General features: G+C 37.4%; 2 protein-coding genes across 3 annotated transcripts in view; both read left to right on the top strand.

Annotated features, from left to right (window-relative positions):
• LOC107566104 (tudor domain-containing protein 1-like) overlaps positions 1-6,069 on the top strand; it is a 28,726-nt gene extending 22,657 nt beyond the window's left edge. Inside the window, exons 21-26 of the mRNA XM_016251477.1 lie at positions 1,313-1,429; positions 4,288-4,455; positions 4,599-4,964; positions 5,194-5,268; positions 5,500-5,537; positions 5,677-6,069. Coding sequence (XP_016106963.1) covers positions 1,313-1,429; positions 4,288-4,455; positions 4,599-4,964; positions 5,194-5,268; positions 5,500-5,537; positions 5,677-5,736 — 824 coding nt within the window. The 3' untranslated portion in view covers positions 5,737-6,069. The remainder of the gene's footprint in view (positions 1-1,312; positions 1,430-4,287; positions 4,456-4,598; positions 4,965-5,193; positions 5,269-5,499; positions 5,538-5,676) is intronic.
• Positions 6,070-6,633: 564 nt separating this feature from the next.
• On the top strand, positions 6,634-27,366 carry vwa2 (von Willebrand factor A domain containing 2). 2 transcript variants are annotated; one of them, XM_016251269.1, is made up of 14 exons: positions 6,634-6,698; positions 10,019-10,079; positions 13,299-13,373; positions 14,125-14,258; positions 14,900-15,009; positions 16,862-17,056; positions 18,993-19,126; positions 19,213-19,342; positions 19,991-20,046; positions 20,139-20,246; positions 21,614-22,192; positions 24,198-24,749; positions 24,846-24,968; positions 26,749-27,366. In XM_016251269.1, the coding sequence occupies exons 2-14, from the start codon at positions 10,028-10,030 to the stop codon at positions 26,886-26,888; spliced, it is 2,388 nt and encodes a 795-aa protein (XP_016106755.1). In that variant the 5' UTR covers positions 6,634-6,698; positions 10,019-10,027; the 3' UTR covers positions 26,889-27,366. The 2 variants fall into 2 exon arrangements, with proteins under 2 accessions (XP_016106755.1, XP_016106766.1); XM_016251280.1 differs by lacking the exons at positions 6,634-6,698; positions 10,019-10,079 and adding an exon at positions 10,401-10,422.
• The last annotated feature ends 24 nt before the right edge of the window (positions 27,367-27,390 follow it).

Raw genomic sequence — 27,390 nt, 5'->3', positions numbered from 1 at the left:
ACGAATTATCAGTCGGGCTCTAGTATTCTCAATATGCAAGTATGTATTCTGTATTTTAAATGCATTGTACATATGTGTGTGCAGGAGTGGAACCAGTGGAGGGTCAGTGGACTAAAGAGGCAGTGCATAAGTTTCAGGGTCTTTGTGCTGGTCAGCCGTTGAGTGGCAAAGTGTTGTCCATCACTGAGAAGGGTTATGGGTTGGATCTGGAGAGCTCTGGAAAAAGCATTGCTGCTGTGCTAATCTCAGAGCACCTAGCTAAACCTTATGGACAGGTGAAACAGCCTCCAGTGCAGCCAGCTAAACCAACCAATCAGATTGAGGATCTGCCCACCCTTAAACCCATTGATCAGAATCCACCTGCTGAAGAGCCTTTGAAAGTGAACAAGGGAGTTGCCAAAGACACAGAAGATTCAACCTCAAGTAAGTTATGCTTTATGCTTTAAGTATCTTATCAAGACTGTTTGTAATTGCTATTACTAGTAATATCCAAGTCGGGTTTTTGTTGTTCTTGTGTATAATTAAATGTTTACTGTCATCTAGTCGGCTCTTTTCCTTTGAACTGGAAGACATTGGAGCTGTCTTGCACTGACACTTTCAAACCGAGGGTGGCAGCAGTGATCAGCCCTAGTCTCTTTTACATAATGAATCCTGGACATGGTTTGCACTCATTGTATTACATTTAAAGCATAAAGTCTAGCTAGAGCAACTATGATCATGGTTGTATTAACTAGGGTTGGGTATAGTTAGAATTTGATCGATTCCCGTTCTGCTTATCGATTCCGATTCTTATTGATTCCTAGTTTCGATTCCAATAAGATAAAAAAATCAAAGATATAATAAAAATTAAGTCAAACATTTAGATGTCAAACATTTATTGTCTTTTTACAAAACATTCGGTTGCAGCTGAATAACACGAGCAAAAATCAGCAGCCTACAGAACACTGCAAGAGGAATTTTGCCTATGCTTTAAAAAAAACTTTTCTACAGTGGAAATGCACGGAACGGTTCGAGAACGGACACAAACCGGGAACCCGTACCGCGACCTGTGCTCGCACTTGCGCTTCGTGTGCGCTGCACGCAAACAGGGCGCAAGTTCTTTCCGTTCCTGCACTTAAATAATTTTTAATCACATTAAAATATGAACGCAGGAATCGTTAAGCAGAATCAAAATGCACGCGTCTTATCGAATACCCGGTTCTTGGAAATTTGGAACCGGTTTTCGATACCCAACCCTAGTATTAACATAACTATCATAGCATGGCCATTAGAATAATTATGCTTTACCTTCAGCTGATTTTTGTCCCCCCAGTGAATGTAGAGGGTCTGAAGACTGTTATGACCGATGTTGCGAAGTACTGCAGCAAACAGTCAATCCCCAATCAGTGCCACCCTTTACCAGGAGCCGCCTGTTGTGCGCAGTTCTCAGGTCAGTTTCACTTTCACCTATGGCTTACTCTTTCTAGGTTAAATAGATAGAATCATCAACTTAACATGTGTAGTGTTATTAATCTACAGGTACATCTCAATAAATTAATTTGAGATGCGCTAATGCACAAATGTCGTGGAAAAGTTAATTTCAGTAATTCAACTCAAATTGTGAAACTCGTGTATTAAATAAATTAAATGCACACAGACTGAAGTTGGTTCTTTGGTTCTTTTAATTGTGATGATTTTGGCTCACATTTAACAAAAACCCACCAATTCACTATCTCAACAAATTAGAATACTTCATAAGACCAATAAAAAAACATTTTTAGTGAATTGTTGGCCTTCTGGAAAGTATGTTCATTTACTGTACATGTACTCAATACTTGGTAGGGGCTCCTTTTGCTTTAATTACTGCCTCAATTCGGCGTGGCATGTTTATGGCACTGCTGAGGTGGTATGGAAGTCCAGGTTTCTTCGACAGTGGCCTTCAGCTCATCTGCATTTTTTGGTCTCTTGTTTCTCATTTTCCTCTTGACAATACCTCATAGATTCTCTATGGGGTTCAGGTCTTGTGAGTTTGCTGGCCAGTCAAGCACACCAACACCATGGTCATTTAACCAACTTTTGGTGCTTTTGGCAGTGTGGGCAGGTGCCAAATCCTGCTGGAAAATGAAATCAGCATCTTCAAAAAGCTGGTCAGCAGAAGGAAGCATGAAGTGCTCCAAAATTTATTGGTAAACGGGTGCAGTGACGTTGGTTTTCAAAAAACACATTGAACTGACACCAGCAGATGGCATTGCACCCCAAATCATCACAGACTGTGGAAACTTAACACTGGACTTCAAGCAACTTGGGCTATGAGCTTCTCCACCCTTCCTCCAGACTCTAGGACCTTGGTTTCCAAATGAAATACAAAACTTGCTCTCATCTGAAAAGAGGACTTTGGACCACTGGGCAACAGTCCAGTTCTTCTTCTCCTTAGCCCAGGTAAGACGCCTCTGACGTTGTCTGTGGTTCAGGAGTGGCTTAACAAGAGGAATACGACAACTGTAGCCAAATTCCTTGACACGTTCTGTGTGTGGTGGCTCTTGATGCCTTGACCCCAGCCTCAGTCCATTCCTTGTGAAGTTCACTCAAATTCTTGAATTGATTTTGCTTGACAATCCTCATAAGGCTGTGGTTCTCTCGGTTGGTTGTGCATCTTTTTCTTTCACACTTTTTCCTTCCACTCAACTTTGTGTTAACATGCTTGGATACAGCACTCTGTGAACAGCCAGCTTCTTTGTCAATGAATGTTTGTGGCTTACCCTCCTTGTGAAGGGTGTCAATGATTGTCTTCTGGACAACTGTCAGATCAGCAGTCTTCCCCATGATTGTGTAGCCTAGTGAACCAAACTGAGAGACCATTTTGAAGGCTCAGGAAACCTTTGCAGGTGTTTTGAGTTGATTAGCTGATTGGCATGTCACCATATTCTAATTTGTTGAGAGAGTGAATTGGTGGGTTTTTGTTAAATGTGAGCCAAAATCATCACAATTTAAAAAAAAAAAACAAAGACTTACACTACTTCAGTCTGCATTGAATTTTATTTAATACACGAGTTTCACAATTTGAGCTGAATTACTGAAATAAATGAACTTTTCCACAACATTCTAATTTATTGAGATGCACCTGTATATAGTAAATATTTTCAAAGATGCAGCAGTATTTTATAGCTTACGCTTCCTTTCAAAAGATTGGGGTCAGTAAGATTTTGTTGCCTAATAAAATGTAACTTCTTTTAATAAGAATGAAATAAATTGATTAAAAAATGGCAGCACTGACTTTTACATAGTTACAAGAAATTTTTCAAATAAATGCTATTGTTTAACTTAATACTTTTTTCTTTTTCTTTTTTTTACTTATCAAATACTGAAAAAATGCGTCACAGTTCCCACAAAAATATTAAAGGGGTCATATGATGTTGCTAAAAATAACATTATTTGGTGTAATGAAATGTGTTTGTGGTTTAAGGTTAAAAAAACACATTATTTTCCACATACTGTACATTATTGTTTCTCCTCTATGCCCCGCCTTTCTGAAACACGTCGATTTTTACAAAGCTCATCGGTCTGAAAAGCGAGGTGTGCTCTGATTGGCCAGCTATCCAGTGCGTTGTGATTGGCCGAATACCTCAAGCGTGTGACAGAAATGTTACGCCCGTTACCATATTGTGATGCCCTGTCCGGCCGGAGTGACTAGACAAAAACATTAAAACCCATTATAAACGAGGCATTTGTTGCATCCAGTGGGGACATAATTACGGATTATAATGACTTGTACTGTCTTTTTATGCGTTGTTGCATCGCGCTGCGTAAAAATAAAACCATGTCTGCATTTATGATCGGAGAAATGACAAACAACAAGCGCTACTCTACACTGCCCAAAACTCGCGTTTGAATCATCAGTGGCAAATTCTTTAAATATAAAAAACATACATATAGTCTGTGAGTCAGAACAGCCGGCATTGTAGTCTACTCTACCAGGATCAGGAAACAGTCCTCCATAAAATGCACTGGACACATCTGAATATTTGGGTTGAACTGTTCTGGAACTAGAGCGGGCTAGAGTGAGCGACGGTAGGCGGGCTTGAGAACAGCGCGGTCGGCGGATTCGACGAAGGAGCGTCCGGTGGGCTTGCGACAACATGTGACGACCCCGGGCTGGACTTTCACGCCTCTTTATAAATATAAAGAAATTACTATACTTGGTTAAGCAGGCATTCGTAATAAAACATTCCAAAATAACTCTTTAAAGTAATAGGTAAGGATTCATTGGTTGCATACTTAAACCAGTCAAATTCAACTCTGATCATTCAGGTGACAAAAATTGGTACCGAGCTGTTGTGTTGGAGGTAACAAGCAAGCATGCGCATGTAATTTATGCCGATTATGGGAACATGGAGACAGTCTCTGTCTCCAGTATCCTTCCCATCACCAAAGAACTTCTCCAGCATCCATTCCAGATCGTCAGATGTGCACTGGCAGGTAAGCTTACCACCTGAACTCGTCTACGTGCACAAATCATTGCCAATGTTAAAACCCTTGTAGGTCAGAGGACAGATTTAGGCTTCTTATTTTAATTATGTTGAGTCATGGTTGTGATCCTTTTTTTCTCTTTCCCTTCACAGGTAAAGAGAACTTCCCTACAGTATGGCCCACTGAAGTTTTGGAACTCTTTGGGATTCAGTTGAGCGGAGGCGTCCTGGCATCTCTGCAGGGCTTTGATGGGACGTCCAACCTGCTAACCCTTACCCAGCAGTCTGGTCAGGCTGACAGAGACATTAATTCCATTATCCTTGGAGCTCTGCAGAAAGGACAAAGCAAGGCTAACTCGAAGCCACCTGCCATTGTTGTTGAGGAAAAAAAGGATGTAGATCAGAGGAAGACACAACCTGTCAGCTCGACAGATCATCCTCAATCTACAAACGTTAAGAAACCTCACCTGGAAGATCAAGCCCCGCCTTTAAGTGCCAGCTGCAGGCTTGAGGAACCAGGTGAGGAATTAAACATTGAGCAGAATTCATGTTGTCAAGATGTGTATTGATGTAGGTATTTACAGGGCTTGTGCAGGAATTTGCCCTGGATCTTTAGCAGTGAAATTGTGATGCACAGGTGCTGTTCCACCTGGTGTTCTCAGCTGTAACGCAAAGGTGTTATTTAAAAAGAGCCTTGTCATCATATCCAGGGGAGCAGTTGTCAAACGTTTATTATGTCTGATTTCAGAAAACATGTCCAAGACAATGACTACAGGGGAATGCACTGAGCCGCACAATATTATAAGCACAAAAAGTGGCAATGGTGGGTATTATTTTCATTTCTAAAACTGAAACTTCTAAAAGATTGAGCATTGTAAAAATAGTGACGGGCAATCAATGACAGTCAAATATTCTGAGTGGTTTAGACTAGTGCATGACCAGCTGCTGGTTTCTTCTTAAGTGGCAACCTGATATACTCGTATGAGCTTTAAAACACAAACGTACACTTTTGTCAATTTATCTACATTAGTTTTTTTTTTTTTCCCTCTTCCAGGTCCTCACACATGCAGCTGTCTTGAGCTGAAACAAAAGGTTGGGAAATCTGCAACAACTCGTGACTTTTAAAAAATTTTTTTTTTTTTTTAGAAGGCAAATCCAAGCCAATATTCATATTTGACATACACAGGACTATAGTTTATTTAGCTTTTAAATGTCTTTCTCTCTCTTTCAGATTGACCACATCGAGAAATTGATTCTCCTCCTTGTGAAACAAGTTGGTGGAACCAAATAGTAACCCATCAAGATCTTCAGTGTCGAGTTCAAAACAAACAGTTTTCTTTTCTTCCTTCAGTTTTTTTTTTTTTTGAGTTAATGTATCAGTGATGTCAAACCATGTTTGTAGTCTTTAAGTCAGCACTTGATAAAATAGATTTTATTCTTAGAAAGGCATGGGTATTTTATTTTTCTTATATTGAACCAACATTATTGTTGCTGGTGTTTTATTACATATAATGTTCATGCTTTTATTTCTCGAGCCAATGGAAAAAACGAACTATTAACGGTGAATTATGCAGCACTGAATATCAGTTTTCAAGTTCTACATGGTCAGTTTTTTGTTTATCAAAGGCCAGTTTTGTTTGAGTGTGTCTTGATAAAAAAAAAAAAAAAAAGTTTGTTTGAAGTCATTTTTTTTCTTTATAGAATATCCAGAATGCTCATTTATTTTTTTTATTGGTCATGCTAGACTTTAAAAATGGCAGGATTTAGCAAAGGAGCAAACCGTTTTACATTAATATTTAGCAGACGCTTTTATCCAAAGCGACTTACAAATTATGAACATTAAATTAATTTTTCTCAGTTTTTCCACAATTTAGTGTCATTCACTCACCCACATGTTTCAAGCTAGTAGGACTGCCTTTCTTCTGTGGAACACACTCTAGCCACATAGTTATGGAATACCTGTCTCGATTCACCATTTGCTTTTACTGTATTAAGTAAGATGCTATGAACTTTGAGGTTTTCCATGGAAGAAACGCATGCAATTTACATTTTTTGTTGTATTATTATTGTAATAACTTTATGCTACAGAAATTGGTGACACTTTTTAATAACTTTATTTTGAGACAATTTGGGTCTTGAGTTGAATGAGGATGAAGTCGGTACGGAAGTAGAGCAGAGCACCCTCTTCTGTTCACTGGGTTACGACACTGGAGACTGACACTTCAGTACCTGCGGCGAGAACAGGACGGTGAGGTGAGTCATTTACTCATGAACTATCTGTTTTTAATGTGTCCAACTTGAAATATAATTGTTTGAAGATTTCTCTTGAGCTAAAGTTTGTCGTTATTCCGAAACTTAAAGCGCAAAAATGTACTGCGCAGCTGCGCAGGGAATCTAACCCTAATTCAAGAATGTCTCGCGCGTTATTATTGTGCTGTAGCTTGATAAATTTCATTTGGGCCTGAAGTTAACATAGCGAAAAATGTTCGATTCATTTCCCCTGGATTAAATGGACCTCATTGTTTAAAAACCTTCAGAAAAATATTTAGTCGTGTTGCTTGGAAACAAAATTGTGCGACAATGGGATTATGGGACAACTGTTTTAGTTCAAGATTAGTAAAACTGGTTAAATACCTCAACTGTTTAAACAGTCAGAATACAAAACGAAAAGAACAATGTGTATTTTATTAGACTACAAATACAAATGGATTGCCACAAGTTGGTTCTAATAAGTGAGCCTTAAATAGGGAGTAACTCAAAAGGAGCTACCTAAATGTGGTGTCCTTTCATCCTCCGGTTCTCTTCTCATTTACTGTGATTATAGGAGAGTCTAGTGTTGCTCAGGTCATTTGCTCCCTACATGGGGATCAAGCAGCTGCATACACCTGTGTCTTGTCCATTAACAAGCATTGCCCTTTAAGCTCTGCAATGTCAGATAAATATATTTAGCATATTTAAAAATGTCATTCAATGGTAGTTCATTACTCTAAATGATATTAAATAGTTTTCAGTGGATTTCAGGAAGACATGACTATCTAGTTATTAAAGGTAGGTCGTTTTCAAACGGGTCCAATGGCTGCATGGAGAGCGTGGAAAAATTTAGAGAGAAAAAATGTAGAAATTGATCAATTTGAAATGAATTCAAATTTATTGAAATGAAAAAAAAAATCTTAAAATAAAAATATATAGCTACCTTTTAAATTTTAAGAGGGGGTTGCTCACACAAGGATGATTGTATTTGGGGGTCCATAGCATCGTTAAGGCATCTCGGCTTAGGAGTTGTTAATAGATAAAGTAGGAAATAATGAAACGTGAAAGCTTAGAACAGTGAGGAATGTATGAAATTGGGAATAAAGAAGAATTAGGAGAGCAAAGCCAGTACTCTTACTGGGTTCCTTGGCCCTAGACGGCTCCACTTGTTACACAGACCGAGACGGGTTGTTAGTCAAGGTTATCGTATGGCAGGTTTGTGCGGTGCTCTAAGAGTCCAGATGATTATCCTCCTCAAAGAAGGTTCTTTTAAATGGCACCTGAACAAGTGCTGTCTGCTTCCTCATGTTCATTCACAATGCCCGTTATCAGGCTGAGATTTTATCAGATTCCCTTCAACAACTGTAGTCCAACTTTCTAAAGGCTCATAAAGAGTCCTGTGTGGTTAAATTGTCCAAAAGTCTCTCTCTCAGTTTGCTGGATTTGATTCTTTACAGAACAGATTCTATCTTTAAGAATGTCAGGTGGCATTCCTAAAGTTTCCTCTCTTGAGTGGTGCTCTGTGGGTATCTTTAGAAGTCCAACCGTGAGTGAGACGATCAAAGAGTGACTTCACGGGTCAGAATTGGCTCAATACTCGCTTAATTTCATTCCAAAACTGATAACCACTCTGCCTTTAAAACGGCTCTTAACACCTGGAACCTGACCAATCAGATACAACAGTGCAGACATACACACACACACACATTTTGCTTGTCTCTCAAACACATTTAAAGAAAAGATTCCACTGAATGCACACTAGCATGAATATAATTATACTGTTATCTGCTTTTATCAACTACAAAGACTACATTCAGGAAGGATAGTAAACTTGAAAAAGCCATGATGTGTTATTAGGTTTCTTTAAGTTGCGTTATGGATGTCTATGATTCCTTTGATTTCTGTAAAACTTGTACTTAACAGGTACAGAAGTCCAGGGCTTGATATTTATTTATTTTTTAAAATATTTTTGAAAGAAGCCTCTTATGCTCACCAAGGCTGCATTATTGCATTAAAAAACAGCAATATTTGTGATTTAAAATAATTTTCTATTTCAGTAGATTAAAAAATTTCATTTTATTCCTGTGATGGCAAAGCTGAATTTTCAGTGGCCATTACTCCAGTCTTCAGTGTCACACGATACTTCAGAAATCATTCTAATATGCTGATTTGCTGCTAAAGAAACATTTATTATTATTATCAATTTTTAAAACAGTTACGCATTTATTTGAAATAGAAATCTTTTGTAATTTTAGAAATGTCCTTACTGTCATTTCGATCTATTTAATGCATCCTTGCTGAATAAAAATATTAAATTTAGTTCTTTCAAAAAAATGTACTGACCTCAAACATGTCATCCTGCTGTGGCTAATGCATAATTCATTTGCAAATAAGTAGATAATTCTGGTAGTCTAGACATGAGCCAGTTCTTTTTTTTTAACACTGTGGTTTTGGATGGTTGTCAGTTTGACTTTGATTGCAGAGCAGAACAAGTAGGCGTTGAGATTGAATCCAGTGACCCATAGCGGTGAATAATTCTCCTGTCTGGTGCCGCCAGTTGGCATTTGTCAACATGTTTAATTTAATAATAAACTTTGGCTCTTAAAGATGTGAACTTTGACCTTAGCTCTGGGAATGTGGCACAGGAGGATTTTGTGACTGCAGGGAGACTTAATCTGAGATGAACCATATCATGCTGTTTTCTCCACACATCACTGGGCTCTCCCTCCACTTTTCTCAAAACACAGACAGGTAAATGATTAGTCTGATGTGACGACAGTTTGATTGGCTTAGACTTGAGCTTGCCTGCTATCAGGAGGAAAGCTAGGAACAATGTTTGGGGCCCTGTAATGCCTACTCATTAGACTCAGTGGACAGGCCACCCATAAAGAGTTTGCCATGAGTTCTTGAGTTGTAGTGATGGCCTTGACTTCTGCATTTTATAATGCGTAAGGGTGCAGACTTCATAGCCCACTGCTACCTGAGTCCCTCAGTTATTAGTTGGTTGTGTTTAATCTCAAAATAGCCCGCAGACTGGCTCTTTCCCATCCCAAGTTCCTTGCTTGTCTGACCAGTGCCCCAGAGGATCAATAAAAATGGCTGCCCTGCTAACCTCAAGCCCACCAACTCATGAGTGAAATTCCAAGAAATCTTTCTCTCCCAAATTTGTTTTCCCTGATAGTCTCACTCCCAGCTGCTTTTCTCTTTGTTAGCATTCTCAAGCCTTTTTTTGGTACACTTGCTCAGTAGTTGGCCCCTTCAAAGACTTCTTGCAAGACTCTTTTCCTCAGTTTGAATTGATTCTTTTGTTGTTCACATTTCAGGGCTTAAAAATGTCTTCTAGTAGCTGGCTGCATCTTCTTCTTATGCTCCTGTTTGGTCAAGGTAAGAAGAGGTAACGGAGTACTTGGCATTCTGAAACACTACATTTTATTTTATTTTATCTTTGCAAAGTACAGAAATGTAATTCATATATTTCTTAATCTTTAATTGTGCAATTCTACTTTAGAAATGTGTTATGCCTATTGACTTGAGATATATGTAAGAATATAGGAAATACAGGGGTCTGTCATGAAGGCTGTTAGGTTCTTACTCAATCTGATATAATTGCATCATTATTCACATGGTGCAACTTGATTGATTTCTTTCGCATCAGATTCAAAATACTCCACTAGTGCTTGCTGTAGCAGTTGCAGCGCTCTTCTTCTTATGCTCCTGTTTGGTCAAGGTAAGAAGAGGTAACGGAGTACTTGGCATTCTGAAACACTACATTTTATTTTATTTTATCTTTGCAAAGTACAGAAATGTAATTCATATCTTTCTTAATCTTTAATTGTGCAATTCTACTTTAGAAATGTGTTATGCCTATTGACTTGAGATATATGTAAGAATATAGGAAATACAGGGGTCTGTCATGAAGGCTGTTAGGTTCTAACTCAATCTGATATAATTGCATCATTATTCACATGGTGCAACTTGATTGATTTCTTTCGCATCAGATTCAAAATACTCCACTAGTGCTTGCTGTAGCAGTTGCAGCGCGCTTCAGAAACCATCCGCCTTCCCCAGCTCCACCTGTATAGATCTGCTACAGAGTAATTTAATCTGTTATATATGGGCGTAATTTCATGTACTGTATGTTATATGAGCAGCAGCAGTATTTCTTACATGCTCACAGAAGCATGTCTGTGGATCTCTGCCACAGCAGCAACAGCAGCGTAGCAGATCTGTTCTGCCATGACCAAACACATTAACATTGCCATGTATATTTCCATGCTAAACACTCTGAGAGTTGTCATGACCAAAATAATTTATTATAGCCCTCAACTAGGAAATTCAGCCTGATGTTTGTTACTCCTTCCCCAGCTCCACCTGTATAGATCTGCTACAGAGTAATTTAATCTGTTATATATGGGCGTAATTTCATGTACTGTATGTTATATGAGCAGCAGCAGTATTTCTTACATGCTCACAGAAGCATGTCTGTGGATCTCTGCCACAGCAGCAACAGCAGCGTAGCAGATCTGTTCTGCCATGACCAAACACATTAACATTGCCATGTATATTTCTATGCTAAACACTCTGAGAGTTGTCATGACCAAAATAATTTATTATAGCCCTCAACTAGGATATTCAGCCTGATGTTTGTTACTCAACAAGTACATTAACTTCAACAGCATTTGCCCTGTGAGGAATAGGTTTTATCAGACTAATAGACGCGAAGATGTTGTAATATGTTTTTGTTTATAATAATTATTTTTATATTGTTTTTATATTTTGTTGGCTGTCCTGCTGAGGCCTCAGCTAAACTCTTCTGTGACTGTATATATTTTGTTGGAGTGTGGAGTTTCTGAATTGAGATATCTACCCGTGTGTTTCTCAAGAATTTTCCCATTACGTTCCTGGACATATGCCATAAATCTGAGGAGGGATTAAGTCCTGCAGTCTGTTTAAATCAGGCGATAAAATGTCTCCTGGTACCACAGTGCAGCCTGTCAGAGAGGATCACCGCAGGGTTTGAGGGGAGATTCACCATGACCTAGTACAAGTTGGCTTGTTCAGAGCCATATATCTCTGATGCTAGTCATCTATCATGTGAAAAAATCCTAGACATCCCCTTTCCAGAGTTATCAGTCCTTTCCTTTTCTATAATTTTTTTTTTCAATTTTCATTAATTTTTCTTTCATTTTTTTCAAATGTTTTTGATGTCTAATTTCCTTAATGAATGAAATAGAATGATCTACTTTTTTTTTTTTTGCTCTTTATTTTTTCTTTTCTGTAATTCTTGTGAGAATAGCAGTGACTTAGAATGATCCAGATCTGTATTCACCTCCACCGTCAGTGGAATTAACCCATTAACATTTTGTGGCCTCATAATTTTTCCCTGACACCCCCAACACCTCATCCCCCCGTGGGGTCCTGCAGGTTTCTTAGGCCGAGGCCTGTTACCATGGCAAGGCACTGAGAGCGGCCCTCCTCGTGATGCCATGAGTGTTAGGAGACAATAGCACATGATTAAAGTATGTGATTCCCAAGCGCACTCCACTCTGCAGGAGCGTTATGCAGGGACTTCACTCTTGTCTCTGCCCTGGGCTGTTCACATGCCCCCTGCTTCTCAATCAGCGATTGTATGCATGAGAGAGCACGTCGCTCTGAACCCTGCTCACTCGAGCGGCAAACACGGGCCAGGACAGCCTGACCGTTCTCTTCATGTCCAGTGGGCGTTGCTGGAATGCCAGTCGTTCTGAATTAGTCCCCTCTGAAGGATGTTTAGGGAGTTTCATGTGGAGCTGTGTCTTAGAGCCAGAGGTCAGCTCAGTTATCTAGAAGTTGATTCATTTGTGTAAGCTGTTGTTGACTTTGACAGTGCCTGAGGCAGTACCTGGGTCAGTAACACCAAAAACATGTCCAGGTCACATTTCACCTGAAAATGGTTTTAGGACCATTCAGGTTTTTTGTGTTGTATTGTAATGCATTATTTTCATGACAATTGACCATAATTTATATTATTGTTATTATTTGTTTGTTTGTTTTATTAAGTGTGATTCTCATAACACTTTTTAGTAAAACTGTTAGTTAACTTTTTAAAAATATTAATAAAATAACCATAGGCAGTATAAGAAATACTATTATGTTTTATAAATACTTCTAATAATATATAATTTTTTCTGTTACAGCAATTACAATTTTTTATTTGTTTGTTTATTTATTTATTTTTGCAATGACAGTACAAGGATTAGGGTTAATGCTTAATGGTTTTAAAATAACCTTAATCCTAAAAAATTGTTTATATTTCCTTTTTTTGTTTGTGAGTGTGCACTTCCAATGAGAGAACCTAAAAATTGACAATAAAGGTATTCTATTCTATTCTAAATAGGCTGTTTTTAACCTTTTTAAAAATGTGTCTATTTTTTCAATTGATTTTTGAGTGAAATATGACCCATTCTTGGTCAATTTTATAAACCTGAACAGCTTATAAACTTTAAAAACTATTTTTAAAACCATTCAAATTTTTTATATATATATACAGTATATCAGATTTTTTTGGTAAGTTTTCTTTCTACTAACTACTATCTACTAATGACAGTATCTCTTTCTGTATAGTTTGGTCCACTTCCTCTGTGCAAGAAATGCAGACGGATCTTGAAACCATTATGAAGATAAATGCTGCTGGAGAAAGTGAGTGTTGACTTTTTTTTTTCTTTCTCAGTCAGAAAATCAAATCAAACATTTACACAGCAGCTCTGTAGCATAGATGGACAGCATTGCAAGTATTTCTAGAATAGAAGAATTCATGTCTGTTTAAAGAACCACTGATCTACTGCCAATGTGTTTCCATATAAATGTGTGAGAAAGTAACCTGTGTTTACTTGTAAAGAGAGGGTTTAGTTTTATGTTGAACGTCTGAGGGTATGACTCTGCAGAGACACAGAAAGCCTGTGAGAGTTTGTGTGTTTCCTTACCTATAATTTAGGGACAAAATTGCTCCCAGACGTTGTCTTCTAGAAATTATATTTAGTGTTACATAAAAACAATAGAAGTCTATGTTGTGTCCTCATAAGTGTGTGTGCTGTTACAGACAGCGGCATGCCGTCTCTGTCGGATCACCTTCTTTATGACGGGCAACGGGTTCTAACATGACAGCTACATGGATTATAATTTAGCCAGTTGACTAGCACAAACTTGCTGTAATGTGTTTGAGAGTATTTATCTCTGCTAGAACATGCCACAGGCGACCTTTGAGCTGCTTATGTGTGTCAAATACAGGCCAGTGTTGATGTGAACATGTTGCTGTTTTGCACCGCCATTGTGTTGTTCCATGTGCCATTGGGTTAATCAGTCTGGACTTTCATAGACTAATACTATACATTAGTGACCATTCAGTAGCTAAAGATGGGTACACTTTGTGTTTTCTCCTATGTGTGGTCAGTGATGCAGTGCTCTGCAGCGGTGGATATTCTCTTTGTGATGGATAGCTCTTACAGCGTTGGAAAAGGAGGATTTGAACGGTCCCGACACTACGTGTTGAAGCTGTGTGAGGCTCTCGATGTCAGCACAGACAAGGTCAGATCGCATAAACTCAGATTAAGGGAAAAGTTCTCCCAAAATTGACTCACCCTTGTGTAGTTTTAATCGACTATGCTATAATTTTACAATGCAACTCTTGCGTTTTATAGTGATCAGGCTCTAACAAGAATAAAAAACACCAAAAAAGCACTTATATTTAATTTTTTTAGTGTCAATTTTAAAAAATATATAATGTATTAACATTCACCCCATTCTTTTTGCATATGAAATAACCCAATCAGAATTATGTCCATTAATAGGGAATAATTAATTTTCACATGGAGCTGTAATTTGACTTGACTCATATAAATTATCCTTTTTGATCTTTTCTTTTTTTTTTTTTTTAAGTATTGTTTTGGAATATGACAGCCATTGATCACTACCAAAATAGCATACAGGATTGGAATGACAATGAGGGTGAACTAGCCTTAAACATATTTGGTGTAGACAAAAAATTCACTAAGAAAAACGAATAAGTACAAAGAAATTGTAAGTAACACATGAAATTGTGAAGTATTAAGACTGAAATAGTATGTTCTTATAAAACACTGTATACCTTTACATTTTGTATGGCTTATCTTCAACTTCAGTCCTCTTCCTGTTTGTGGTGTTTAAACTGCATTCTCTGTTTTGGGCAGGTGAGAGTTGGCGTGATTCAGTTTGGTTCCACACCCAAGCTGGAAATCAGTCTAGACTCTTACGAGAGCAAAGAGGAGCTGAAGAAAAAGATGAAGAAAATCCACTATAGGTACAGAGATTAGTGTTATTGTGTGTCTTTTAGGCCTTAGCACTTCCTGTGGAGGATGAGAAATACCTCACTCTATTTTATATCTTGGCAATTTTGTCAACACAGACATGGGGGACTTGTGTTTACATTACACTCTCAGCATGTGTGTGCAAGTGTGCCTGAGTGCACTGTGCCATGATGGACGACTTGATGAGGTTGAATTAATGGTTTTTGTGGTGAAGGGTGTGCAAGGATCTGTAATGACTAGTAGCTGAATTACACTCTGAGCGCACAGCTGGCCTGAACCTCATCACCCAGTCAGGACATACCACATCTCCCTCGACAGGCAGTGAAATTACCGTTTCAGATTCCCACTCTATGAAAATATCACCACTTGTCTGTCTAGCGGAACAACTGTGAGTGAAGATGATGGAGAGAAGCCCAGCTGTGCACATGTCTGCATCTCAACTGGCAGTCAGTCAGTTTGTATCCCTGTAGGATATAGGAGATCATGTATTTCAGCACAGGATAAAGGAGTATTGTCAGTAGGTGACAGTGAAAAATTTAGCTGGTATTCACTAGTCACTCATGAAACTGTATTTTTTACATGCATGCATACATAAAAAATAAATGAATAAATAAATATTCAGTTTATATGACCTTAATCTCATTTCTGCAATGAGAAAAATAATACATAATAAAATATGTATAATATTTACAATTTAATTGTATCAGTTGTGTTTTACTTTTATGCTTATTCAAAAAATCAACACAAAAGGTGAATTACATCAGTAATCAGAATTACTATTAAAATATTGAAAATATTGTGTATGTAAAAATGTAAATATAAATAATATATAAATATATTTAATAAAAATAAAAAAATAATAAATTTTAATGTAGTTGTAATTATTTTGGAAAATGATGCAAAATACAGTTTCATGACTTTAGTTTTTTTATATTTATATAATATTCTGTATATAATATATTTAGGGAAAATGCTTTTCATTTTGCATTTTTAACTACTGTACTACAGATGCTTCAATTACAAAATAATATTATCAGTATAACAGTTTACAACAATTTCTGATCTTCTGTATAAAGGAATTCACATGTTCAGTGACACAAATTTGCTTGTTTAATTAGTGACCTTCAAATAGTGCAGAATCTTAAATATTATTTCATTTTGCATCATTTTTCTTTGATTTACATTTTCCACAAATCCTAAAACCATCAAATCCTTTATTACTGGCTTTAAATTTGATTTTGAGTCCCAAATTTGTGGATCCCCATTCTGTGTCAGAAAAAAACAAGTGAGATTCTTTACATTGTGATTTGGTTGCAGTTCCTAAAACAGTTTTTTAATCAACTGGCTAGCTAAGTGTTAACTCCAATTTATGTATCAAGTGTTAATTTATGAAGTTCAGAGAATGCGTTAACACTGGAAAGAAGTCAGGCAGAGTTTGAATCAACCCAAAGATAAAGCATCAGCCAGTGTGAATCTGAGAATGCTGTAATTGGTTTAGGTTTCATCATGAGGGGTGCATTAAGGACACAGTGCAGTGAAGGGAACTAAAGGCTTCTGTGTTATCCTAAGACTTCTGAGGGGCCGCTGTAGTTAAATTAATAAGAGATCAGTGCAGTGCAGAGATCAGATTCATTGTGCAGTATTGACTGTGTGGTGCTTTGGGTATCTGATTTACTGTTCTCCACAGTGGAGGTGTGACAAGCCACAAAGCTCAGTAATAAAGACTGGAATATCATTTCACAGTGATATATTTGGCAGTAGTTCATTTTGATATTCTAGGCTCTCAGTTTTATGTCTTAAAAATGCTTTATGTATAAAATAAGTCTGTCTCTTTCTCTCGCTCAGAGGTGGAAGCACACAGACAGGTCTGGCTCTGAAGTTCGTTCTGAGGAAGGGGTTTTCCGGCGGACGCAATTCCACAGTGCCACGTGTCGTCATCCTCTTATCTGACGGAAAGTCCCAGGGGGCAGTGCAGCGGGCTGCCTCGGAGCTCAAGCTGTCTGGAGTGACTCTGTTTGCTGTGGGGATCCGTTACCCCAGGTAACAAAAAACATTTACAGTCACATCAATAACCAAATAAACCCCTCACATCTCTAATTACCTGCTTCACAAAATCTGTCAAGAGCATGTCCGGGTCATATTTCACATTGTATTTTGCTTAAAGGAAATATAAGATATTTTTGTGACATTATTTTCATGACAATTAAGCATTTTCTCACTGCATATTCACTACTGTAGTGCAAAAAACTGCACTATATTATCTCATTTTCATTTCTGTAATTTGAAAAATAATGATATATAATATATATGTCTATTATTTTGAATTCATTAATTGTAATTTAATTGTATTAACTGTACTCAAAACGTCTTTATATATTATTTGTTTTACTGCTTTAATTTTTACTGATTAAAGACAACAACAAAACACAACACAAAACCGTCAATAATAAATCAATAATAATAAAAAATATTGTGAGTTACAAAAAATTGCCAAATTATTATGGAATATAATGTACAAAAACACAAGTAGTGTGTATGTGTGTATGTGTATATATATATATATATATATATATATATATATATATTTCACATTGTATTTTGCTTAAAGGAAATATAAGATATTTTTGTGACATTATTTTCATGACAATTAAGCATTTTCTCACTGCATATTCACTACTGTAGTGCAAAAAACTGCACTATATTATCTCATTTTCATTTCTGTAATTTGAAAAATAATGATATATAATATATATGTCTATTATTTTGAATTCATTAATTGTAATTTAATTGTATTAACTGTACTCAAAACGTCTTTATATATTATTTGTTTTACTGCTTTAATTTTTACTGATTAAAGACAACAACAAAACCGTCAATAATAAATCAATAATAATAAAAAATATTGTGAGTTACAAAAAATTGCCAAATTATTATGTATATATATATATTTGTGTGTGTAGTATACATAGTGTTCTTTGGATCTTTCATTCAAAAAATTCACAAAAATCTAACCTTTCATTGACATAAAACAATTTAAGGTAAAGGGGAAATCATATTATGAAATAAATGTTTTTCTCCACTACACATTGGCCACAATTATTAGCACCCCTAGAAATGACCAGGTCCTATAGTGAGATGAAATTTATATATCAATAAAAGGGGGGCAATAATTGGCTTCATTTATTTTATAATAATAAAATGGCCCCCACCCCCATTTTTAAATGTTTTTGCTTCAGTGAAAGGTTAGATTTGTGATTTTTTTTGGTAATATAAGATCTTTTGAATAAAAGGATAAAAAAAAAATCTGATTATTTTCTCATATTTACTAAGGGGCCTAGTAATTCTGTCCACAACTGTGTGTGAATGGTAAAGTATTTTACCTTGTGTCCTTGTTAATACACTCTGTCAGTAACAGTGATGGTATCAGATAGTAATACTGTAGTACTTTAATATATACCATGGTACTGAGAGTATACCATAGTATTTACTTCAAGGTACTTCTGTGTACCTTTCAGTGTTTTTTTAATGATTGTTCTGAAGCATTTTGCAGGGAACAGGTGCTTTCATATTGTAAATGTTTTCAGCTCTATTAGTCAGTGAACCGATTTGCTGATAGCTCTCAGACACAGTCTCACTGACAGGTGTGTTATTGTACACTAAAAGGCTGCTGACAGCCTGGATGTGTGTTGTTGCTGTTGGTTATCCTGCAGATAGCATGATTCCTGTGTTTTCTCTTTACTTTGAGACTTTATGGCAGCTTCCAACAGGTGCAGGAGGAAGAGGTAATATTAGTGGATAAACTCACCGTAATGGCCGTATCTAACAGCTGGGAATGTATCAGTTGTGCGTTTGGGTTCAGATGAATGAAACCCCTCAGAGTTCTTTTTTTCTCTAATCGTAAAAAAAACTTTTGAACTGTAGTGCTTTTCACAATGCATATTAGCTGCTAAATTATGCCTCGTCTTTCTCTCCTAAGATGGGAAGAGCTCCGTGAATTGGCGAGCAGCCCTTCGGACACTCATGTGTTCTTCGCGGAGCACTTCAGTGACGCTGTAAACGGATTATTCACCACCCTCACCACCTCATCTGTCTGCACTGCCATTCCTTCAGGTAAAAAACTCGCCTGTGACTCAGTCAACAGCACCACTTGAGTGTACGAACAGCGAGTAACGTTTCCTGCACTGTGAAATCTGCAGGGTGTAAAGTGGAGTCTTACCCGTGTGTTCAGAAAACCCTAGAGACAGTCAAAGAGCTTCAGGGAAACTTCATGTGCTGGAAGGGGTCCAAGGGATACTCAACATACACATCGCTCTGCCCTCATTACAGGTAAATGGAGCAAAACACAATGGTCTTGAGATGCTTTTGGCCTAATTGAAGTCTGACTATACCATGTATACTAACAAAATGGACATTCTGACTCCACTGCACACCAGCATGGATCATTAGTCCCAGAGATGCCTCAGGTCTGAGCTTATGTTTGTATTATATCACATTGTGTTTTTGTTCTTTTGAAGTGTCCCAGGCTCATATTTAAGTTTCATGGCCCGAGGTGAAACTTAAAGGAGATCATTAACAGAATCATATGGCATGAAACTGGTTTCATGTTGTTTTACAAAACATTTGATGATAAATTTAATAAATAAATATTATATTATTATTATTCATTTTGAAGTTTCATGGCCTGAGGTAAGACATACAGGAGTTCATTAACAGAAATGTGATAGTGGTTTCACATTCTTTCAGAAACTTTAACTAATTAAAGAAATACAATTATTATTTTAACACGCTAATACACACACACACAAATAATGATATTAACAATAGTAATAGTTTATTATTATTGTTTAGGCATTATTATTATTAGTAGTAGTAGTATTATCATTATAATTGTGAGGTTTCATGGCCTGAGGTAAAAAAAAAAAAAAAAATTGATTAACAGAAATTTGTGGATTGAAACTGGTTTTCGCATTACAGGTATAACAAAGTTTACAGGCAACACCCTGTTGTCTGTCACAGAACTATATGTCCAGGTAAGACCTAACAATCTGAATATTGAATAATGAATATTTAATTCCATAAATATTACAATTCGATTAACATTAATGATCTCATCTCTCTTCAGACCCCTGTGACTCTCAGCCCTGTCAGAATGGTGGGACGTGTATATCTGAGGGACTGGATAAGCACCGCTGCGAGTGTCCCGCGGGCTACGGCAGTGACCCCAATTGTGGTGAGTTCACATTCATGTGCTTCTCTTCCCACACTCCTTAGCATCTAATGAGCTGTTCCAGGCTCACATTCACTGTGAGATGTGTGTGTTTTGTTTTTGTGGGTTTGGTTGGATTGTATATGTGTGTGTGGGTGGGAGTTGTCATAAACAGCCCATGGTTTCACGTTACAGTGGGGGTCAGCTTTCGGGCTGGGTCATGGCTGACTGAAATACACCTCAGAGGTCTTATGTCCCTCAGATGAAAGGGGCACTCTAATTATGAGCTAATACCACTCTGCAAATCTCCAAATGCCCTCAAAGTCAGACACTTGTAAACCTGTTGCCTTGTGGAGTGAAATCCAAACATCAAAATAATTTTTAAAAAAAAAACTAAACTTTAGTATGATATACTGTACATTGTACAATACTGCCAAATCGTCAATATACACAGCAAAAGCAGCTACTAAAAAGACATTAATAAAATAATATTTTTTATGATTGTTATATGCATATTTATTATTGTTTATGCCAAAACATCAATACACACAACACAATCAGTGACTAAAAAAAGAAAAGATTAGTTATAAATATTAATTAAAAAAGTTATTACTATTAATTAAAAAAGTTTTCAATGATTCTACTACTACTACTAATTATTATTACATTTTTCTTTGTTATTGCTATTGTGTTACAAATTATGAATAAAAATAAATTTTAAAAGTTATTTAATATGTTTGAGCCCTTTTTTCAGCATAACATGGTCCCTGTTGCAACATATACTGACTATGAACTGTAGTGACCAACCACACATATTTTTTTTTAATGTTCTATATATGTTCTGTTTATAAATCTAGCAGTGATGATAGTAATAATAGTGTGTAAACTTGTTTCTGACCACACAAGCGCGCACACACACACACACACACACACACACACACATATTTTCAAGATGGGGGAAGTTTCCTAAATGAGATTCAGATAGAAGCCATCATCAGTCCCTATGAATTCCATTGTAACACTGACATAGAATCCTCCGGCCAATCAGAATGTGATGACACGCATAACCTCCTTCTGTCAGTCAGTGTGAATGACATCACAGGCAGGGGTTAGATCAGATGACCTCACTTACCCACAGAGTGAAAGATGGATCTTTTTGTTTGTTTACGCAGTTCGTAAATGCATTTTTGCATGTGCTAATGGATAGAGGAGCGTAGAGCCCATATGCCCTTCTCCTTTAACAGTGTTATGTCTCACATGATCCTAACTAAACTCTAAAATAAACATGAGATAATGCAGAAGTGGTATGTCAAGCATGTTCCTTAGATCTGAGAATGGAATTCAAATGTATGTCAATCAGAGTGGCTTTTAACCATATCCTCTTTTTCCAGCTCCCATTCTGAGTTTTGACTGCTCCGTGGATGTGCTCTTCCTGGTTGAGGGCTCCTCTGCACTTACTCTGGAGGGTTTCTTGCGCTTCAAGTCCTTCCTGAAGCGTTTCATGCAGGCTGTACTGAGTTTGGACACACCTGTGAAGATGGGGTTGGCCCAGTATGGAAGTGACATGAAGATAGAAGCCAAAATCGGGGAGCACAGAGACCCGGCAAAGCTGATCCAGGCTGTTGAGGGCATGCAGTATCGGGGTGGGCAGGCCAAAGCTGGAAATGCCCTTCGCTACATCACACGCCACGGCTTCCAGAGCGCACCTGTGTTCGCTGACGTTCAGGATGACCTGCCGCGAGTGGTAGTGCTGCTCACAGGAACGCCGTCTGTGGACCCTGTGGTGGAGCCAGCGAAGTACGCACGGGACAGGGAGATCTTCATCATCGGTGTAGCGCCAGATGGGATGAGGGCTGAAATAAACAACATCACGGCGAACCCCCAGCGCACCATCACATACCAGTCACCTGACAGATTGAGCGCAAAGATCCCAGAGCTAAGAGCCAAAATTTGCAGTGTTGACAACCAGGGTAAAGATCTAAACTTGTTCACTTTGACCACTGTTAAGTCCTCAAAAATGCTTATCTGAGATTGTTGTTCCTCAAGGAATAAGTTCACCCAGAATTATGATTTAGCAGAATGTAAAGTGAAATGCTAAATGTGTCAAAAAGGACAAAAAGCATCATAAAAGTAGTTTGTACAACTAGTATTAATCTCATCTACAAAATTACTTTCAAAAATGTACATTAACAAAGAGTTACATGAAGATGAAAATGTGAACCATTGCATTAACTAATTGATCTTATACAGAACATACCTTTGACGAAAACGGAGACAAAATTACCCCAATGCAGTAAATTAGTGCTCTTGCAGAGTTTTTTGTAGAAGGCAAATGTAATATGTTTTAAATAATTCAGTCATAATTAGTAGCGCCCGACCGATATATCGTTTTGCCGATATTATCGGCCGATATGAGCCTGTCGCCGATATATCGGTATCGGCGAATATGTCGCCGATATGAAATTTTTTTTTTACAGAACATATAATGCAGATAAAATGCTTGAAATGGTGTAATTACTTAGTTTGTCTAGCAGAGCACGCTCCATTGTTTGCTACTGGCGACCTGGATGAAACGCTTTAAAGCTCAAGTCAATGGAAAACCATTGAAACTTTGAACGGCCATATCTCCGTAACGGAGCGGCGAAGCCGCACCAAATTCGGGGGATCTCTTCAGCTCAAGGAACCCTCTCGAACGCGAATCGAGTGTACGTCTCGAGGCCCTCTTTCGAATAAGACCATCCCCGCGTGGATAGCCCCCAGGGTTCGGGAGTTACGGGCGGTTAAATTCGCGGTCCGACGCCGACCGATCCAGCAATCCCGGGGGGCTACCGACGCGCGGAGGGTGGCGTTCGAGAGGGCTCCTCGAGCTGAATGGATCCCCCAAATTTGGTGGAGATCTGCCGGCGTGTTCACGAGATAGTGACACCAGTCAACACTTTCCCTTCAGTAAGGACGTTTCTTGTTCAGGCAGCATTCACGCGTTGTCTTATTCGACCGTAAGTGCACTGCGAAGTGGACTTCACATGAAATTCCGCCATGATTCCAGTTCCAAGGGAACGTACACGTTACATTCAAAGGGCATTAAAGTGCGCGAGACGTGAATTTATATTGTATTTATTTACAGAGGTAGGGGAGAGCGGGGCACAAAGTAACACAGTTTCTCAGTTTGTGTAAATCCACATGGGGTTCAGAATATATATTTTTATTTATCTGTGGGAAAGTGTCCAAACTTTTGACTGGTACTGTACTATAATATACACAAAGAATATCGGCTGATATATCGGTATCTGCCTTTTTTTACTCCCTAATATCGGCATCGGCCCCCAAAAACCCATATCGGTCGGGCTCTAATAATTAGTAATGTCTGAGATTGACCTGCTTAAGCTGCCTGAGCGTAAAGTTTCTTGAGGAAATGCTAAGATTTTGTGAGTCAACTCAAAGTTTCTCAGGGGAAAGCAAAACTTTTGTAAAAATTGTAATATGTAATAATATTGATAGTAACTGTGAATGAAGGCAAAGTTTTGAGAGGGAATGCAAAGTTACTAAGATGAAAATGTACTAAATTTAAATTGCTAGTGAAAAGTAACTGTCAGCCACGGCAAAAGTTTTGCAATGGAATGCAAAGTTTTTGCAAGTGAACAGTTCACAAGTTTCTTGGGGAAACAAAACAACTTGTAAAAAAAAAAAAAAAAGGCTAAAGCATTGGAATATTTATTTGCCTCCCATCTCAGACTTTTTTTTATTATTATGTCCCTTTGGGATGCAAATTCTTAAGTGAACTTGAAGGTATGCATTTATCAGAATGTGTAAATCATGTTCTGAATACACTCTTAGCATAATGCACTAAAATATGACAATGCATATTTAAAGCAGGGTTTCCCAAACCGATAAACATTTTGGAGGTAAACTATTTTTCTTTTTAGTTTGGTTATGATGTTTAACTGTTATACTAAAGCTCTTTTTTGTCTTCGCTAGGCTGTCTGGGTCAAGCTTTGGACCTTGTTTTTGTGTTGGATGCCTCCAGTGGTGTAGGAAAGGACAATTTTGTCCACCTTCAAGACTTTGTTCGGAGCACCTCAGTGCAGTTCGACATCAATCGAGATGTGGCTCAGGTGGGACTGGTGGTTTATGGGAGGCGGCCCGTCACGGTCTTTGACCTGGACAAGTATGACTCGGGCTCCGCTGTGCTGAAGGCGGTGGGAGACGCTGCTTTTCTGGGTGGGAGGGCTTCTACAGGTTCAGCCCTGCTCCATGTGCTCTCCCAAAGTCTGACGGTGGGGAAAGGAGCACGGCCTGGAGTCAACAAGGCCGTGGTGGTGCTGACTGATGGGAAGAGTGCGGAAGATGCAGCAGTGCCTGCCCAGAAGATCCGGGATAGCGGAGTGTCAGTGTTTGTGATCGGCATCGGGGACATACAGCAGGAGGTTCTCTTCCGCATTGCCGGCTCTGAGGATCACATGATCTCTGTACCTTCATATGATGACCTGAAATACTCTGAGGATGTGCTGGTACAGATGGTGTGTGCAGGTAATGAGATGAATGATATTCCTCTTTGAAAGCATTTTTCATCTCTGATGTATTTATATTCTTGTGTTGCTCTCTGTAATTTGATCCTCTTTCTAGACGTGAAGAAACCTGTTAACCTGTGCAATCCAAACCCCTGTATGAATGATGGCATCTGTGTGCTGCTCAATGGCAGCTACCGCTGTGATTGCAATGGTTGGAAGGGTCCGCACTGCGAAACACGTCAGTACCAATAACTACTAATTCGTTTTTGGACAATAGTGGGTAGTTGATAAATATATAGGAGTTTTCATTCAAGCTTTTCGCATTTTTAGGTTACTTTAGGTTACAGATGAGACAGTGCTCCAACACATAATGTGGTTGCGCCACAGACAAACAGAGTTCAGTTCCTGGTTCTTTCCCATCCTGTCCCCTCTCTGTCTCCTACTTCACTTCACTTCCTATCCAATCTAACTACTTTGATATCTAAATGAAGGCAAAAAAAGGGGCAAAAATGTATAAATATTTCACGATATCTAGTTTTTAACTAAGTATTTAGTTTTTCTTATTTAAGGTTCTTTTTTTTTTTTTTTAAAGAAATTAATGCTTTTGTTCATCAGAAGTGACCGTAAAGATACAGTTTTGTTACAGATGAGTTCTCTTTCAAACAAATGCTGATCTTTTGAACTTTCTATTCATCAAAGAATTTTTAAAAATTAGCCAGTTTCTCAAAAATATTAAGCAGCACAACTGTTTTCAACATTGATAATAATAAAAAATGTTTCTTGAGCACCAAATTAGCATATTAAAATGATTTCTGAAATCATGTGAAACTTAAGACTGGAGTAATGGCTGCTGAAAAGTTATTTATAAATTGTAATAATATTTCATAATATTACTGTTTGACTGTACTTTTTTATCAAATAAGTGCAGCTTTGGTGAGCATAATCCCAAACCAATCCAAAACTTTTAAACGGTAGTTTATACATTTTATTTCCATGCTTTATAAAATGAAAATAAATAAATACCAAATAATCGAGATGTATTATCTGAAAACAAGTACTATTTTTCACCTAATTTTACTTGTTTTTAGTGTTGTTTTAAGGTTAATTGTTTTAGATATTTTTGTTTTATAATAATACTACAATACTGATTAAGAAACTGATTGATTGCAGTGTAAATCCTGATTATTTAAACCATCTTATGAACATGATGTAACATGGCTTCACACATCTGCTTATGTCAGTGCTCAATATAATTTGTTTATTTTTCTATGCCCGATACAGTTTTGTTACAGATGAGTTCTCTTTCAAACAAATGCTGATCTTTTGAACTTTCTATTCATCAAAGAATTTTTAAAAATTAGCCAGTTTCTCAAAAATATTAAGCAGCACAACTGTTTTCAACATTGATGATAATAAAAAATGTTTCTTGAGCACCAAATTATTATATTAAAATGATTTCTGAAATCATGTGAAACTTAAGACTGGAGCAATGGCTGCTGAAAAGTTATTTATAAATTGTAATAATATTTCATAATATTACTGTTTGACTGTACTTTTTTATCAAATAAGTGCAGCTTTGGTGAGCATAATCCCAAACCAATCCAAAACTTAAACGGTAGTTTATACATTTTATTTCCATGCTTTATAAAATGAAAATAAATAAATACCAAATAATCGAGATGTATTATCTGAAAACAAGTACTCTTTTTCACCTAATTTTACTTGTTTTTAGTGTTGTTTTAAGGTTAATTGTTTTAGATATTTTTGTTTTATAATAATACTACAATACTGATTAAGAAACTGATTGATTGCAGTGTAAATCCTGATTATTTAAACCATCTTATGAACATGATGTAATATGGCTTCACACATCTGCTTATGTCAGTGCTCAATATAATTTGTTTATTTTTCTATGCCTGCAGGATGGGTCATAATTTTGGTGTTTTCAGAATGGACAAGGGGTTGGCAGGGTGTGTTTAAGTGTTTTGATTTATGTATTTTGTGAACTTGTTTTTCAGGAAGCAGAGAGCAGCCATCCAGAGGAGATCTTCCTAAACCTGCAGGCCTGAGGCGCCGTCAGCACAAGAGTGAAAAAGAGCTGTTGCAGCGCTATAAGCAGCACCGCAGGAGACATGCGTCCCCAGTTCAGCACAGATAAAGAGGAAAAACACACATAGACAGAGACACAGCTCAGCGATGCGAGTTAGAAATCATTCTAAATTCACATTAACTTAAAATGCTGATGTACACGAAGGTGACACTTCAAACGAGATGTGTATCTATTTCATGAATTTTGTAAATGCTATTAATGACTTAAATGAGGATTTTTTATTTTTTTTATTTGTGGTCAATCTTAAGGGGTTATTGATGCTGTTTGTATAGTTTATTCAGCACTGAAAACCCTTTATGAACATATATTCTGACTGAGATTTGGACCTGCTTGTCATATTGAAAACTCCTTCTTACAGAAAGCCTCATGTTAGAGGCTTACGTTTTTGAGCATATTTATTTTGTATTAACTACAGTGATATGTTCGTCTATTGTAAAGCTATAACATTTTTCCAGAACTTTGAGCCTAACTCAAATACTTTATAGTGTTGTTTTGGTGCCACCTACTGGAGAAAATGCAGTTATTATTGGTTTTGTATAAATATGAATTG

The sequence above is a fragment of the Sinocyclocheilus grahami genome, unplaced genomic scaffold, assembly GCF_001515645.1.
Source record: "Sinocyclocheilus grahami isolate Dianchi unplaced genomic scaffold, SAMN03320097.WGS_v1.1 scaffold26.1, whole genome shotgun sequence".
NCBI lineage: Eukaryota > Metazoa > Chordata > Actinopteri > Cypriniformes > Cyprinidae > Sinocyclocheilus > Sinocyclocheilus grahami.
Note: the sequence above shows the minus strand (reverse complement) of the source record. Positions and strands in the feature narration are given on the sequence as shown.

What these genes read in the sequence shown, in the direction of transcription:
- vwa2 (XM_016251269.1), top strand. Translation starts at nt 10,028, where the DNA reads ATGTCTTCTAGTAGCTGGCTGCATCTTCTTCTTATGCTCCTGTTTGGT. An exon ending in TCGCTCTGCCCTCATTACAG is followed by an intron (nt 19,343 to 19,990) that starts GTAAATGGAGCA and finishes TTCGCATTACAG; the next exon opens with GTATAACAAAGTTTACAGGC. An exon ending in CGGCAGTGACCCCAATTGTG is followed by an intron (nt 20,247 to 21,613) that starts GTGAGTTCACAT and finishes CTCTTTTTCCAG; the next exon opens with CTCCCATTCTGAGTTTTGAC.